The sequence below is a fragment of the Furipterus horrens genome, unplaced genomic scaffold (assembly GCF_987537825.1).
Source record: "Furipterus horrens unplaced genomic scaffold, mFurHor1.1.pri manual_scaffold_3, whole genome shotgun sequence".
NCBI classification, from domain to species: Eukaryota; Metazoa; Chordata; class Mammalia; order Chiroptera; family Furipteridae; genus Furipterus; species Furipterus horrens.
This window is the reverse complement of record NW_028327173.1, coordinates 21,010,499-21,027,872: the sequence shown is the minus strand read 5'-3', so window position 1 is coordinate 21,027,872 and position 17,374 is coordinate 21,010,499. Positions and strand designations below refer to the sequence as shown.

General features: G+C 52.3%; 1 protein-coding gene across 1 annotated transcript; it reads left to right on the top strand.

Moving 5' to 3' along the window:
* Window positions 1-7,043: 7,043 nt before the first annotated feature.
* FNDC5 (fibronectin type III domain containing 5) lies at window positions 7,044-14,532 on the top strand. Its single transcript, XM_090269043.1, has 6 exons — window positions 7,044-7,251; window positions 8,779-8,894; window positions 9,358-9,556; window positions 9,914-10,003; window positions 12,031-12,164; window positions 12,522-14,532. Exons 1-6 carry the CDS (start codon window positions 7,044-7,046, stop codon window positions 12,525-12,527), a joined length of 753 nt encoding a protein of 250 aa, XP_090125169.1. The 3' UTR covers window positions 12,528-14,532.
* Window positions 14,533-17,374: the final 2,842 nt, after the last annotated feature.

The following is a 17,374-nucleotide window of genomic DNA, read 5'->3' as shown; positions in this document are numbered from 1 at the left end:
TAAACATGCCAACATCTGAACCATAGGGATACCAGAAGGAGAAGAGGAAGAGCAAGAAATTGAAAACTTGTGTGAAAAAATAATGAAGGAAAACTTCCCAAATTTGGCAAAGGAAATAGACATACAAGTCCAGGAAGCACGGAGAGTCCCAAACAAGCTAGACCCAAAGAGGACAACACCGAGACACATCATAATTAAAATGCCAAAGGTTCAAGATAAAGAAAGAATCTTAAAAGCAGCAAGAGAAAATCAGAGAGTTACCTACAAAGGTAACTATCAGCTGATTTATCAAAAGAAACTTTGCAGGCAAGAAGGGACTGGCAAGAAGTATTCAATGTGATGAAAAGCAAGGACTTACAACCAAGATTACTCTATCCAGCAAAGCTATCATTTAGAATGGAAGGGCAGATAAAGTGCTTCCCAGACAAGGTAAAGCTAAAGGAGTTCATCATGAAAAAGCTATAATTATATGAAATTTCCAAGGGACTTATTTAGGAAAAAGAAAATAAAAATATATGAACATTAAAATGACAACAAACTCACAACTATCAACAAGTGAATCTAAAAAATAAAAGCAAAATCCAACTAAGTAAACCAGAATAGGAACAGAATCATAGATATGGGGATCAATGGAGGGTTATCAGCTGGGAGGGGGAAGGGGGAGAAATGGGGATATGGTGCAGGGATTAAGAAGCATAATTGGTTGGTACAAAATAGACAGGGGGATGTTAAGAATAATATAAGAAAGGGTGAAGCCAAAGAACCTATATGCATGACACATGGACATGAACTAAGTGAGGTGGGATTCCTGGAGGGAAGGGAGGTACTGGGCAGAGGGGAGCAAAAGGGAAAAAAACTGGGATTACTATAACAACATAATCAGTAAAATATACTTTAAAAAAAATAGCAGCTCCAGCCCGGCTGAGTGGTTCAGTTGGTTGGAGCGTCATCCCATACTCCAAAGCGTTGAGGGTTCTGTCCCTGATCGGGGCACATACCTAGGTTGTGGGTCCAATCCCCGGTCGAGACACATACAGGAGGCAGCAGATCAATGTTTCTTTCTCACATCGATGCTGCTCTCTCTCTTCCTCTCTCTCTAAAATCAATAGACATATGCTCCAGTGAGGGATTTTTAAAAATAGCAGCTCCCATATATTCAGCCCCATATGTGGTCAATCTTCATTGACTCCTCACAGAAGGAGGCTCGTCTACAGATGAGAAAACTGAGGCTCTGAGAGGCTCAGTGACTTGTGCTCAGTGCAGCAGCAGCAGCAAGATTTAGGCTCTGCCTGGGTGCTGAATCTGTGGTCTGCCCACCTAGGACCAGGCTAAGGGAGCAAAGCAGGAGGCAGGGCCTCCTGTCCCAGCTGGGCGCTCAGTCCCTGCAGCCTTCCCTGTTCTGGGCAACAGTGGCTTCACCATGACCAAGGTGGACGCCCTCTGCTGGCCGTCTCCTGGCTCTGCAGAACCCTGTTCCTTCAGAGTAAAGATCCTCCTGTACCTAGGATGTGGGAGGTGGTCGGTCCCTGGAGCCTTGGACCCTACTTCAGACGGCGGCACCTGAGGTCACCCAGCCACTCATGGGCTAAGCCGATGTTTGAGCCTAATGGCTGTCTGATTCCCATGTTCTTGGCCTTCCATTCCTCCCTGGTGGGGAAGAGATTTGACTTCAGTTGCCTTCACTTCCTGCCACGCCCCCCTCCACATCTTGGAGACTGGTTTGTAGCTGAGAATCCCTCTCCAAAAGCAAAGCTGGAGTCCAAGGCTTGAGGCAATTTGAGACATGGAGCTGCCACTGACAGACTGAGAGGCACTGGGAAAGATTCTCAGCCTTTCTGAGCGCTATCAGATGGGAGTCAGTTCCTTTGTAGATTCTGATGAACTGAAGAGATCTGAGGAGGTCTCCTTTACCCAGTTAGAAGGCCCCCTTCTCCCCCTTCCCCTTCTCCCTCCTCCTCTCTCTACTCCCTTTCTTCCTCTCTTACCTCCTCTTTTCCAACCCCCATCACCACTTCCACCACTCTGTGGTATGGATATTATTATTACCTTCATTTCCAACAGGAGGCATTTGAGGCTCACAGAGGTTAAGTAACTGGCCCAGAGACGCTGAACCAGGTGTTTCTGGCTTAGAATTCAGGCTTTGGAGAGCCAGCCTCTGCCCTGTTTCCTCTTCATCTTTTCTCTTCTCATTCACCGCATCTCGTCCATCAGGTCCTCCTACAGAAAGTATTCCAAAGCCTCTATCGACGTCTCTCCCTGTCCTTTGCCACCACCCAGGCCAAGATCCATGGTTTCTAGCCAGGCAACTGTAGCAGCTCCCTTGCCTCCTCACAGGTCATCTGGCCCTGTTTTCTACAGTCCAGTCTACACAATGGATTAGGCACAGTGAACTTTGTATTTTATGTAAATCAGATCACATTGCATCTCTCTTTAAAGCTCCCCATTGCAAGTGGAATTAACCTAAATTCTTCCACAACCCTCCCCACCTCAGGCCCTGTGCTATCTACCCAGCCACCTTATTTCCTCCTTCTTGCCCATGAAGCCCCAGTCTCACTGGCTTCAAGTTTTCTGAACATACTAAGCTTGCTCTTGCCCCAGGGCCTTTGCATTTGTGGTTCCTGTGGCTGGAGCATCTTTCCTGCCTCCTTTTCATTCTTCCAGTCTTAGCTCAGTTGTCACCTCCTCGGACCACACTACCTAACATTACCCTATCCATTCTCTACCACATTATCCCATTTTTTCATAACCTCTGTGAGTCTCTGAAGATATTTTATTTAATTATTATCTCATTCATTTATTGTCTGTTTCTCCCACCAGAACGTGAAATCCATAGGGGTGGGGGACCTTGGTTCACAGCTGTGTACCCAGGACCTAGCCTAGCACCTGAAACTTTGTAGGTGCTCAATAAGTATTTGTTGAATGAATAAAGCCCTCCCTAGCCTTGACTTCTTTTGTAAGCTTGGATCAGTATTTCAAATCAATCCTATTTTCTCACTGTCATTGTCACAGACCAAGTGTCTGTAGCAATCCTTCCCACCCACCATCTGCCCTCCTCTGTTTTCTCTCCACATAAACGCTGCCCTCCCAGGCCTCAGGATCAACTATTTTTTTCCCCTCTACCCTTTTTCTCTCATTTCACCAATTCTTACCTGATTGTCAGTAGTAATTTAGCTCACGTGTCACTTCCTCCCAGAAGTTCTCCTTGCTTTCCTTTCAAGTTAATGCTTACTTCTGGCCCCTGTAGATTATTGGTGCCTCCTGGTCCAGAGGGCAGTCCCCTCTCTGTTTTTTAGGAGTGTTTCTCCTTCTTTACCATGGGAGCTCCTCAAGGGCTAAGACCAATTTGGCTCCTCAATATGTCCTCAGCACTCATCCCCAGCTGGCCTGGCACAGGTAAACATTGAGCCGGGCTGATCTCATCACTGCTGTGACAGGGCCGTTGGGGATTAGACAGGTCACACCAGTGTCTCCCAGCCGTATGACCCATGCAAACCACTTCCTCTCTTTGAGCCACATTTTCCTCATCTGTAAAATGGATATAACAATCTTGACTTCTTGGGGTTGAGAGGATTCAAAAGTTTCTCTCATGTATGTAATGTGCTGGCACGTGGATGAGGTTGGGGGAGTGGTGGGTCCCTTCTCAGGTGTGGTCTGAACCCTGGGCTTAGCAACTGCTTCTGTGAGCAGCAAGCCTCCTCAAGCCCTCCAGGGAAGGAAAATGTATGTCTTTGAGTGAGCCCTGGCCCTGGGCCTCTGCCCTGAGACACCTCAGAGGTGAAGGAAGGAGGTAGGCAGACTGGATTGAACCCTAAACGTGGAGCCACATAACTGAATTTGAGACATGGCTCTATAATTCACTGGCTATGGACCCAGAGCAAGTCCCCACACATCTGAGCTTCAGCTGCATGATCTGGAATGGGAGCTAATAACACTTATAGCCTAAGAATCAAAATTACATGGACAAATAGCCAAGTTCTTAGTGGGTGCTTGATTATTATATTCCCAAAGCAATGTCTTGCCCTTCTTCTGATTCTTCCTGTGGTTTTGGGTGTGTATATTTAGGGGTCCTCTACATAGGGTCATGGCCATTCTAGCGGCAAAGAGGAGCCTTCCCATAGTGACCTGGAATCTGGCTGAGGTACCTGCAGTCTGGGTTAGGTGCTGGAACTCTGGGAAGCTCTAGACACTCAGGAGGATCCGAATGCTCAGGACCCCACCAGGTGCCAATGTGTAAGTGGCCAGTCAGCCCCCTCAGAGATGTCTATGGAGCTTTCCAAATGGAGACCAGTGCAGTGTGGGAGGACAGAGGCCCATCCTCCAGCCCCCACTCAGATCCTCATTCTTCCACTGCTGTATTTCCAGAATAGGTGTTAAATAAATTTATGTTGGGAGAACAAAACTGTTCCATACATTCAACAAACACTTGTGAACACATATTTCTCTTAGCTTTCTGTTAAGAGATCAGCCAGGGTGCTTCTAAATCTTCCCAGTTCTTCTCACTCCCAAGCTAGCTTCCACTGGTTGCCACACTATAAGCGTCAGGACTTTTCCCAGTACCAAGGTAATGCCCAAGCACCCCATGTATCATGGGGTCTGGGAAGGTTGTGCCCCCACGTCCACAACTCTCCAAATCCTCGCCATCTTTCATGTCCTAATTCCAGCAACCCTTCCCCATCCCTCTCAAAACCAGACGCAGCCGTCTCCCCGCTCCCAATGCCCTACATCTACCTGGGGTTATACCTGAAGATACCAGCAGGTGGCGCCGAGGCTCCTTTTTCCCCAGCGCTGGACTGGACTTCAGACCCTCCTAGGACCCAGTCCCTGCCTCCTTTTCTCCCCAGCAGACAGGAGTGGGCTCTGTGCCCTCTAGCTGGCCTCTCTCCTGTTGGGTCCTGAAAGGAGACCTAAGGAGACACCAGTTGCTCCTGCAGGCCCTGGGTTGTCCTTTCCAGCCTGGTGGGTGAGGGGGGGTCCCTAGGGGCCAAGCTGCAGCTGGTGGGGCGGGGCCTGGTAGGCTGGGGCGGAAAGCAGCTGCCTGAGAAAGGGAAAGGAGACAGAGAGAGAGGGGGAGGGAGACAGAGAGAGAGAGGGCGAGGGCGAGAGCGAGAACGAAAGAGAAAGAAAAGATAAAGGACAGAGAGAGGTGCTCTGGTTCCCAGGTTCCCATCCCAAATAGGTGGACCAGGGGTACTGCCCTCTGGACCAGGGCCCCAACTGAAACTCACTCCAGGACAAGGTATGTGGCTGTGGAAACAGATGGGTCTGGGAGACTGACTGTCAGCCTGCCAAGCAGAGCAGGCCTGGGGGTAATGAGGGGCTGGCCAATTAAATTCCGCTCTTCAACAAGAACCCCTGAGTCCCCTCCCATCTCACCCCTTCCAAGGCGACCAAATAGAAACTTGGGATGCAGCGTCAGGAGTCCTTGAGATGGACGGTAGGAGATGAGGGCTCTATTGTTGCTCTTGACTCGCTGTGCAAATTTGCACCAAGCTCTTTCCATCTGTGGACCTCCGTTTCTTAATCTAAAAGGGACAATGCGGAGATCTTGAAGACGGTTCTGTGGGGTAACTTTGCAAGGGATCTCCTTGCAAAAGATTAACCCTCCCACGGGCCTCTGGAAGACCAGAAGGCTTTTAAGATGCAAAGGAATGCCTTCCTCATGGTGGAATTTCAGACAGTGGGGAGAGGGGCTCATTTGGAGAGGTGGGCGGCCCCTCCATGTCACAGGCCCTGGGGCCCTGGGCTGTGCCTCTCTCCTCAACCTGTTTCTCAGGGACTTGGGGTGGAGAGTGTCACAGGGATGGGGTAGGGATTTTCCCTAGCTGTCTGGTTGATGTTCAGAGATCCTCATTTGGGAGATGGCAGGTGCAGGATGAAGGCATTTTTCTTGCACTCCAAGATCAGAAAAGAAGTGGATTGCGTAGAATTGGGTGTGGGACTGAGGTAGGGACAATGGTAGGTATATGGATGTCCCAAGGTAATGAGGGAGGGGTCATCCAAGCCCTTTTATGAACTGTGGCTGCTTGCCCTGGCTCCAAAGCACTTTAGTCATTAAGTCATTCACAGCTCAGAGTTCATCCCTGCCAGAATGGGAGGAGTGGGGGACTGGAGCCCCTTCTCCCTCACCCTGCTCTTGGGAATAGATTGTTCCAGATTATTCTCTGGGTAGGAAGGAGCTGGCACAATATCCTAGGATCTCAGGGATCCCAGGGTGACTGAGTTTACTTTAGGTGGGTGAAAGTCGCCTCAAGCACAGGTTTGGGAATCAGATCATCCTGTGTTCAAATCCTGGCTCTGCTGTGTGTCCTTGCAAGTCAGGTAACCTCTTCAAGCTGCAGTCTCCTCCTGTGCAAAATTCCAAGAGCAGAGCAGGGCCTTATAGGTGAGAAGCAAGTGGCATAATGCAAGTAAAGCCCTTCCCACACTACCTAGCAGATGCTCATTGTTACTCTCCTTATGGAGATAAAAAGAGAGGTCCCCCAAAGGAGGACTGGCCAGAGGTCACAGAGCTAGATCCTCCAGTGAGTCAGAGCCCCTACTGTGTGCACCCAACACCTACCCTGCACTCTATAGTCACCCAGCCCTATTGTGATTACTCCCCTCAGCTCACTCCTGCCCCAGCCAGCAAGGCCTCGGGTTTGGGGTGGAGTGAGGGGTGAGGACCCCCAAAGCAGAAGGATGAAAGAGGCAAAGAGAAGCATTTCCGTAGCACTTGTTCTCCGTCTCCCTTGGGAAAGGGCAGAGATGGGGTCCAGGTCCGGACTCCGTGCGGGGAGAGGGGCAGCGAGGTTGAGGCTGAGCACAGTGGGGCGCGGAGAACCCAGTTTGCGCTCCTGCGCGGCCGAGAGGGTGGGAGCGGTCAGTTGTCGAGCCCCGCGGACCCAGCGCCTGGCCGAGTGAGAAGCGGAGTGGGTGGGGGGGGCCCTCAGCCCTCACTCCGCCCCGCGCCTCTCCCCGCAGCGGGGGCGCCCCGCCCCCCGGGCGCCCGACGTGGACGCGGCCGCCGCCGCCGCTGCGCGGGAGTCGCTGTCCGCGGAGCCGACATGCAAGCGGCGCGGGGCGGCGCGGGGCGGCCGGGCTGGCCGGGCCGCGGGCCGGAGCGCGAGCGCCAGCGGCCGCTGAGCACCGGAGCCGCGTCCCCCTGCGCCGCCCCGGGCCGGCCGGCCGGAGCCGCCGCCATGCACCCCGGGTCGCCCCGCGCTGCGCTCCGCCTGTGGCTGGGCTGCGTCTGCCTCGCGCTCGTGCAGGCGGGTAAGGGGGCCTGGGCGGGGGCTCGGCATGCGCCGGGCGGCGGGAGTCCTCAGTTCCCTCCCCTGCTTCCTGGGCACCCGTCTCTGCCCCCCCACTGCTCCCTGACGCCACCCTCAGCCTCTTCCCTGCCTTTTTGACCCCTGTTCCGTTCCTCCAACCCTTCCCCATCCCTTCCAGCCACCCCAGCCCTGGGGTGTAGGGTCTTGTGATCCTGAAGCCCCTCATACCGTTGCCCTGAGCCCAGGCCTTTTGCCTCAGGAGCCCTAGCTCCCTTCTCTGGCCCCGGGAGCAGCTGAGGACACCAGTCCCCCTACCTTGGGCCTCCCTCCCTGTCCCCAAAGGCTACAGGCCAACTCTGCAGGTCAGAGAGGAATGGGGTCCCAGTGAGGTCCCAGTGTACGTGAGCATGTGTGTGAGGACTGGCCCCTCAGCCTGGTGCAGCCAGTGTCTGGCCTGTCCCATGAGGCCCGGCCTCATCCTCGCCAGGCTCCCTGAGGCCCCGTCTCTGTCCCTTCTGGCTGCCGTTCCCTACTTCATGTCTCCCTCTCTCCGTGGCCCGGTGCTGTCTCTCTGCTTCCATCTGTCTCTGACTGTGCTCTGGATCTGTGTATGCCGCCACCTGTCTGTGTCCCTCTGTCTCCTAGTCCACGTCTGGCTTTGTCTCCTCTTGGATCTCGGGTCCACTCATCTGTGGGTTGAGGGGTGCGGCTCAGGCCCAGTTCTTCCCCTGCCGGCACCTGCCCCTGGTGAGATATAGAGGCTCTGTGACTCCACTGACCTTCTCCTAGAAGGTTCTTCCTTCCCCGACCCCCACTGCCCCACAACTTTCTCCTACCCCCTTCTCAACTGACACCCATCCATCCTCTTCCCACATTCAGAAGGCCCTACCTACCCTGCATTCTTGATTCTCTGCTGAGGGGCCCTACTCTTGAGAGACCCCGTCTCCCCTGCCACCTCCCTGCCTGCCCCTTGGAGCTCACAGAGGCCCTTCCACCGGCTTCATTCTGCCTGGGTCACCACGATCTGAGGGTTCCTCTCTTGATCCTCATTCCCAGCCCAGGGCTCCCCCCATCCTGCTGCTTCTCGACCCATAGTCTTCCCTGTGTCCTCAAGGTCACTCACTTGACAGTGCAGAACTATAGAAAGAGCACTGGACTGGGATTCTTTTTGACTGCTTTTCATCAGACCAACCTTCAGCTCCTGCAACCCTGGCTACCTAGGTCTCCCCCCAGACCTGTCCCCCCCACCTCTTAGCACCCCTCCATTAGTTCTGGCCTTGGCCCAAGCCCCTCTATTTCAGCCTGGACCCTTAGTAGGGCCTGCTGTGGCCATCTGAGGCTCCCATCCTGAACACAAGGAGCCTGGGGCCTCTCAGGCCTGGCCCTGCACCCCACTAAGGAACTGAGGCCCATGTGCTTTGGTTTCTTCTTCCCCTACTGCATGTCCTTCCCAGGTTTCCACTCATGAGACAGTGGGCCTGGGCCTCCAAAGGGGGTGCTCAGGCTCAGGTGCCTTCCCCACCCCCAGAAAGCCCCTCTGCCCCAGTGAATGTCACTGTCAGGCACCTCAAGGCCAATTCTGCAGTGGTGAGCTGGGATGTCCTGGAAGATGAGGTTGTCATCGGATTTGCCATCTCTCAGCAGGTAACCCTCTGGGAGGGGAGAACACATCAAGATAGCAGTGGTTGATGGGGGAGGAAAAAGGAAAAGGACCGAGGAGCAAGCCAGACAGGCAGGAAGTTACACATATGGCTTGCAAGGGGGCCCCGGAAGGGCTCAGTTGGTGAGGAAGGGCTCTGGAGCCTTCATCTGGAACCTGAGAATGAAGAAGGTGGTTTTGATGTTAAACAGACCTGAGATTTGGACCTGGCTCCAGTTCTCAGAAACGTATGGCTTTAGGCACCTTCCTTAACCTGTCTGACCCGTCTCCTCGGCTGTAAAGTGGAGGCAATGATACCTGCAGAGATGATGGGATGCAGAAGGAAGATTAGGTATGCAAAGGGCTTAGCATGGTAGCCAGGTGAGCCCATTATCACCACTGAAGAGGTGGCAGAGTGGCAGTGGTGACTGGGCACTGGAAACAGTGGGCTGGCTCTTGCCTTGGCAGAAGAAGGACGTGCGGATGCTGCGCTTCATCCAGGAGGTGAACACCACCACCCGCTCATGCGCCCTCTGGGACCTGGAAGAGGACACGGAATACATTGTGCACGTGCAAGCCATCTCCATTCAGGGCCAGAGTCCTGCTAGCGAGCCAGTGCTCTTCAAGACACCGCGGGAGGCTGAGAAGATGACCTCCAAGAACAAAGGCAGGCCCCTTCACTGTTAGGACTGGGGGTTGGTGGGAGGGGAGGCGGTCAGGGCCTGATGTAGGACGTTGAAGAAAGCTCTAACTTCCCATCTCCCCCCACCCCTCCCCTGCTGCCTAGTAAAGCAGTACCTGAGAGAGGAAGTCATTCCAGTGACCCAGTGCAATGGATATATAAAAACTTAATTTTGAACTGTCTTATCACTGCAAGCCCAAGTAGCCAGCAGCACATTCTAGAACCTCTTTTTGTTAGATGTGTGGACACCTATAGAAATAAGTACTTAATATCTTGGGCTTGGCCACAGAGGAGTGGCTGGGGGAGGAAAGGAGCCCAGACTCAGTGTCTCTCTCCCTACAGATGAGGTGACCATGAAAGAGATGGGGAGGAACCAGGAGCTGCAGACAGGCGAGGTGCTGATCATCGTTGTGGTCCTGTTCATGTGGGCCGGTGAGTCTGGCCTCTGAGTCCTTCTTCACTTACTCTCTGGGAAGTGGAGGACCCTGACCAGATCCCTTCTCTCCCAAAAACAAAAGGCAAGGGGCTTGGAGGTAGCTAAGAGATCAGAAGTTTCTAAGTCCTGCCTGGGACAGCTCTGGGGACCAGATCTGATCCCTTCTCTAACTCAGCCCTCACCAAATAAATAGCACATGGAGAGCTACCTTGTGGTGACATATCACAGCCCCTCTGCCTTCTGGCCCCTGCACCACAGCCTCTCTTCCTCCTCCTCCTGGGTTCCTGGGCCTCCAGGCACTGCAGGCCGGGGCAGCTCAGGCTTGGGACACACTCTTACCTTCTCATCCTGGGCTGGCTCTGAGACTGCCTCCATAAAACCCCAGTCCGTACACTAGACTGTCACTCCTGCCTCAATACCTCCACAGCACACTGTTTGCCCACCTCGCTCTTTTTTTTAATCCTCACCCAAGGATATGTTTATTGATTTTAGAGAAAGAGGAAGGGAGAGAGACAGAAACATCGATGTGAGAAACATCGATGTGAGAGAGAAACATCGATCGGTTGCCTCCCGTATGCGCCCCGACCGGGGATCAAACCCACAACCTAGGTATGTGCCCTGACCGGGAATCGAACCCACAACCTTTTGGTGTACGGGACGACGCTCCAGCCAACTGAGCCACCCGGCCAGGGTTGTTTGCCCCTCTTTTCTGCCTGTCTTAGATAAGTTAGTTGGGTTTATATCTCTTTTTCCACTTATCTGTCAGCTCCCTGAGGATGAAGATCAAATTTCATTTTTGTACTCAGCCAGCATTTTCTGAACAGCCACTTCATTCCATATAGTGCTACATTCCAGACAGTGCATTCCAGGTAGTGCTACAGCTATGACTAAGAGAGCCTTGTGTTCCGAAGCAGCTCAGTCTGGGAGAAGCCAGGCCTGTACTTACCTGTAATTCAATGAGATGAGTGCTAAACAGAAATATGTATGGGAGCAGAGAAGAGGGAATCAATTCTGAGGCTAGGCGTAGAACACAGAAAAAACACAAAGAGCGGTAACACAGGGTTTGAGCTTCGAAGGGTGAATAGGAGTTCACCAGGCAGCCAAAGAGAGAAAGAAAGGGTGTTCTGGGCACAGTGTGTTCAAGAAACAAATCAAGCCCAGTCTGGCTCAGTGCAGCTGGGACCCAAGAAAAAAAGTAGAAAGTAGGGGAGGAAAGGATGGTGAGGCTGTGAAGTGGACTGGAGTCTGCTTTGAGGGAATTGAACACTGTGCCAAAGCTGTATTAGCACGGGGGCGAGAGGGCAGGCTCCCTCAGGTAGAAGGATTTGGAAAAAGATGTTCCATAGGCACATAGAAAAACAGGCACTTGGGAAAAAGCAGTAAAAAACAAAGGTTTATACAAAAGAGGAGGTTTGCTTATGGTGCATTATTAGACTTGGCACAGATAGTACCAAATCATCATAATACAAACATAGTGAATTAACCCAAAATTGTCACATAATTCTGTTAGGATGATGGGGAAGGAAGCAGAGGGAGTTGTTAGGCTTTGTAAACATTTAGCGGAGTGCAGGCCCTGGGGTGCACATCCCAGCTCCACCTCTGAGCAACCTTGAGTGACTTCTCTCAGCTCTGCCACCCCTAACCTGGGGATGATAGAGACCCTCGTTGTGCTGTGAGGAGTGAGCGAGCTAGAATAGTTCCTTGCACAGCACGTAGCTTGGCACGTGCTCAACAAACGCTACTGTCTCTGTTTTCCCCTGAAAGAAAAGGGGAGAATTCAGCGATTTAAAAGAAGGGAAGAGGAAACATGATCAAATGCGTGTTGTAGAGGACCAGCACAGCAGCAGTGAAGGGGGTGGTCGGTAAGGGGACAGGTGGACACAGAAGCCAGAGGCCAGAGGCAGACCTGCAGTTGTGCAGGGAGAGACCATCTGGAGCTCGGTACCTAACAGGAGCTCAGCAAGTGCTCATGGGAGTGAAGCAGGTGGGCAAGGACCCTGACTGCTCTCCCTTGTCCCCCCAGGCGTCATTGTTCTCTTCTGCCGCCAGTATGACATTATCAAGGACAATGAACCCAATAACAACAAGGAAAAAACCAAGAGTGCGTCAGAAACCAGCACACCAGAGCACCAAGGCGGGGGTCTTCTCCGCAGCAAGGTGAGGGCAGGACTTGGAACTGCCTGGGGAGGTGGCCCCAGGGCTCATGTATTGGGAGGCCCTGGACTGCAGAAGGGGTCAGCTCAGGGCCTGGCCTGGCCACAGCTGGGCAGGGCCCAGCTTGGCTGCTGCTTTGTAACCCAGGGGATGCTGCAAATTGATTTTGGATCCTCTCCCTTTGCAGGGTGCCAGGGGAGTGTGGGCATTAGAGGGGGAGGGGGGCAGCGAATGGGGAGGGCAGAACTCTTGATTGGTGTGGGACAAGAAGAGGGGCTTCTGAGCTCCTTTCTTCTCCTGCTGTGACCTTGGGCAGGTGCTTCATTTCTTTGTACCTTCATTTTCTCTTGTGTAAAACAGATATGAAACCTTTTCAGTGCTGGCTCTGAGCAGCTCAGAAGACAGACAGTAGAGAATGTGAGAGGATCTCATGGTTCTGACGATGATTACCAACAAACATCTGGCCCTCTCTACATTTCCTCCTCCCTGCGTCTCCTCACACCCTCTGGCTTACCGTCCTCTCTCTCGGCTTCTCTCTTTCTGGCGCATTTTCCTGAAGCCTCTGATTAACCCCCATCTCCAGAAGCACCTCAACAACGTCTGTGGCAGAGGCTGTACTGAGAGGCAGATTGGCAGGATGTGAGAACCAGCCAGAGGGATGGCTCTGCTGGGGGCGGAGTGGGTACCAGGGGCGGTGGGTCCAGGACCCAGACTTGGCCGTTCAGCCAAGTGAGGCCGAAGGCCGGGTTGAGGAGGCAGAGACAAGATGTCCAGGCAGGGACACTCCTTTCCTTCCACACGGGGCCAAAGTCTGGCTTTTAGGCTGCAGCCCTGCTGCCCCCTTCCTTCCGGGGGTCTCTCTGTTTCGAACCTCACAAGAAGTCTGTCCAATTAGCCCTGGCCGCTCTTCTCACTTTTTTCCTCCCAGTTTCCAAACAAGCTCTCAGTGAACACCATCGAAGCGTGACTACCTGTCTGCAGGGAGAAGGATGTCATTTTTCTTCTCTGCTGGTCCCCAGGTCCAGAGGCACAGGGAGGGAAGGCTGCAGTGGAGGGAGGTGCAGCTAGCTGTGTAGTTCTCTCCGCCCCACATGTCCTAGTCTGGGAAAGGAGGCTGAACCACAAACCCGAATTCTGCAAAAAATAAGCCACACTACTCAGAGGCCTGGCCCCATTCTGGAAAAGGCAAAGCTGCATGAGACGCGGCCTTCTCTCTGCCTCCCCTCGTCTCCTGGACTGGCTTCCTCACTGAGAAGGTGACAGGAACCTGGGCTGGCTGACACTGTCTTTGAGACCAAGAACCATCAGGGAAGCCATGGGGCTGCCTGCTGGGCAGGGTTGTGGCTGCCATGAAGCCTTTTCTGGATCCAGCCATCAAAGACTTGCTTGCGGTGTGATGCACAACTTTGTGAGTGTGTGAGGTGTTACATGTTTTGTATCTTGGAAAACACAACCGAAGGGCTCCGCTCCAGAGGACGGAGGGATTCCCCGAGCTGGCTGCCTGCATCCTGTCTTGATTGGCCCTTATTTTGACTGTAAAACCATCAGTCCGGAGTTTTAAGAAGGAAAAATAGGAAAGACACCTGGAAGGTATTGACCCCATTTCTTTTTAGGAAAAGTCTTGTGAAGAGGTATGTTCCCTTGGGATGTCCTGAGGGCTGCTAAATCACTCACGCTGTAGTGGAAGTTGCTGGAAGGCAGGCCCGGACTCTGGGGTCCCCATATCTTGACATCTCATCCAGGGTTCTATGAAAGCTACCCAGGGTCCTCATGTTCTTCCCTAGAGCCTGTGTAGTGTGAGGTGACAGGTGTCTCTCTCCACTGCCCCTTTCTGGTTAAAAAAAAAAAAATGGTGCTTGATAAGGGAAGACAGACACTTCCCTAGGACTGACAAGTTACGGCTGCTGAATGCCTGCACGGGAAGAGGTGGACCTCTGCACCTTCCAGTAGTGGCTAAGGACAGTGTGGGAGGACTGCGCCTAGCACAAGCCTGGCACACAGTAGGTGCTCCATGAATACCTGTTGAACTGAATAAGCAATAGCCCCCACGCCAGAGAGCTGAAAGCCATCACCAGTGACCACCCCTTCCTTCTGGTCTCCAAAAGCTCTCCTGGCTGGGTCAGCCACCACTCTGCTTGGCCCGGGTGTGGCACATAGGGAGGGAGGAGAGACAGGGTACAAGGCAGATGTCAGCAATACTAAGGGCTTCCTCATGGGAGGGCATGAGGCTTCACTCATTGTCTTGTGACTTCCATCCCTGCTGAATGGGGCTGCAAGGCCAAGGCTCCTTAGGGGAGAGGTCCTTACCTCTGATCCAGTTAGAGCAATAACCACTTTTTAAACGTAAAATAAAAAGACAAATGAAAAGGCACATCCTTGTCGTCTGGTATATGCCCAAACGTTGCCCTCTTTTTCTGGCAGTTGGCAGCCAGTCAGTTCTCTCTCCATTTTGGCCTGCAGCTTCCTAGGGACAAGCCTGCCAGCCAAGCTGCAGTTGGAAGGGAAATCTTGAACAGATGGGGGTGCACGTGTAGGAGGAGAAGATAGCTGCTCCATCATCCTATCACTGAGCCCCACCCCCGCCCCCCAAACCAAGCTTGGGCTGCCTCACCACGTAGGTATGCAAGCTGACGCTCAGTTTTTCAAACAAAGGGTTTTCCCCTCGGATGGGGTTGCATGCTTTCCCTGGCCAAAGGAATGCAGCTCTGTTTCTCCCAGGGGTGAGGAGGGACATGAAGAGGAACTGCCAAAGTTGCCTTCTGCGTGCGGCTCAGTGTGCGCAGCCCGCTGTTCTGGGCTATGAAAGGAACATCATTACCATCCCAACAGCAGGCTGCAAGGTAGAGTGATGGTGCTTTAGCCAGTGAGCAAACCAGTCAACGGGGCACCTCGAACATCTCGGTCAGAACCAGCAAGGGCTTGGACAGAGTGTGCCAGGCGAGCGGGGCTAGGGAAGGCTGTTCTGCTGGTGCTGAGAGCAGAAGGAAAGCAGGTCTTCGAGGCTGAGTGGGAAATCTGATAGCACACACAACTCGGAGCCGAGTCTCAGAGAGGTATTTCCCAGGTCCTCTGCGTCTGTCTGCACAGTGCCACATGACGGAGAAGCCCCCAAGCCCGCCTCAGGTATCCACAGCTGTCAGTGGGATTCAGGAAGCACTGCTCATGGGAGTTGCCTGTCTCAAACTCCATCGCCCTGAATTACCTCCCTGCACCCCCCACCCCGAGTTCTTTAACGATGGAGCTTTTCCTGAATCAACCTAGTGGCACAGAACCCTACAGCTGTGACTTGGGAAATGGTCCTTTCTTCACCGCTCTCTTAGATCTGCAGACTCCTCAGGCAAATTCTTTGGGACTTGACTTTCTGCAGACTCCTCAGGCAAATTCTTTGGGACTTGACTTTCTGCAGACTCCTCAGGCAAATTCTTTGGGACCTGACTTGCTGACCACAGTAGGCCTGTGTGAGGAACGCAGGGCTGAAAGGCAGGAGCCCGCATGTTGTGATGCACGGAACACCTCAGGCCAGTTCCTTGTGTGTGGGGGCGGGGGGGGGGGGGTGAGGGGGGTTTCCTCTGTCAAAAACAAAGGGTAAGAACAGAGGATTCCCAGACTCCACTGCCACCAAGACTGGGGGCCTACACAGGAACAAGAGAGAAAGCCCAGGGTGCGGGGAGGGGCCGTGCAGTGTTTCTGTGGGGGACAGAGTTCTTTCCTCCTAATCCTGTGCCCTCAAGCACTAGCTTTTCGGTATGGGCCTCCTCTAGAATCCATTTTAAGATCTCTTAAATATGCAGAAATATGTAACAGACTTATACTTTCTCGCCTTCCTTAAACCTATTTCATAGTTTTTGGATTTTGCTTTTTAGAAGCAGCCTCCAAGAACAAATTGTTTACATAAATAGGACCGCCCTCCCTGCCCAGCCCCAACTCCACCAAACTTCATCAGCATAATATTCCCAAACTCTTTAGTTACTTGAAGCTAAACTGAAGACCTTTGCATAAAGATAGTTCCTTAATGATACATTTCAGGACTAACACATGGACTATTTTGAAGATTATCCAAATGATTACATTCCACCCCATTCTTTTTCTTTTTCACCCCCTCCACCCCATTCTTAATGGGTGCTACGGAGGGTCAGATTTCGTCTGTGGCATGTTCCAGTTGTCACAGGGGGCGGACAGGTGGGGAGGATTGAAGAGGAAGGAGCTTGTTCACTGAGGAATTCCACCACTCACCAGCTGACACTTCCTGTGACAAGTGGAAATTTTTCCCCCCCGACAGGTGCTCTGGAATACAAAGCAAGCATACCTTGGAATCAGTGTAGGAATAATTGTTTTCTCTTAGAAAAGTGGAATAACACTCAGAAGAGCAGGCAACTGTTTTCTAGATTCAGGGGTTTGGGGTTTTTTGTCCTTAAAAGCTCAAAGCAGGAGAATGTTTTAAAGAACGGTTACAAGAATGAGCCCATTCCTTTTAGAGAAGGTCTGTTTCTCCTCACTTTTTCATAACATGAAACTAAGGGTAAGGGACGCCACCACTTCAGAGAATCCAGCCTGGTCTCTGAAGCCTACGGTGCTGAAAAGGAAATAAGCAATTACTGGACAAAGGATCATCTACCTAGCTGGAGCAAAACAGGTATGTACAGATCAGAAGCACCTCAGAGTCAGACAAGAATATCAAATAGTATTTAGCAAATTTAAACTGAACCTTTTGCTTGGACTGTAAAATATATACTAGACAAAATTTATAGAACAGCAGTACAGAAAGCCTGTGCAAACATGCTGCCACTTATTTTCTCAGCAAGAGCTGAGATTTAAAAAGCGTTGGCTAATATAGGTGCCGGGCTATTATCGCCTTCCCTTTCATCCTTGCTCCTGGGGGGTAAGTCTAAGAAGCTTAGGTTCACAAAAGGGATCTAAGGAACACTGTGTCTCCCACATCTACCCGTACTTATCCAGCCTTCACCCCAGATTCTAGGAGCAGTCGATTTCTAGAGAAGAACCATAAATTTTGTACCATCAGTTCCGACTTCACATCGCTTCCCAAGGGAGAATGTCCCAGGATAGCTTCTTCCTTTATCAGTGCTAACTCTGGAGAGGCAGACAGAGGTCAACCACACAAACATGGGAAGGAATGCAAGGCAATGCCTGTCTGATCAGGCTGAGCCATCTCTCCCCTCTGCAGAAACAGCAGCACAGTGATATTTCAGGCTCTC

What these genes read in the sequence shown, in the direction of transcription:
- FNDC5 (XM_090269043.1), top strand. Translation starts at nt 7,044, where the DNA reads ATGCAAGCGGCGCGGGGCGGCGCGGGGCGGCCGGGCTGGCCGGGCCGC. An exon ending in GATTTGCCATCTCTCAGCAG is followed by an intron (nt 8,895 to 9,357) that starts GTAACCCTCTGG and finishes TTGCCTTGGCAG; the next exon opens with AAGAAGGACGTGCGGATGCT. An exon ending in GATGACCTCCAAGAACAAAG is followed by an intron (nt 9,557 to 9,913) that starts GCAGGCCCCTTC and finishes CTCTCCCTACAG; the next exon opens with ATGAGGTGACCATGAAAGAG.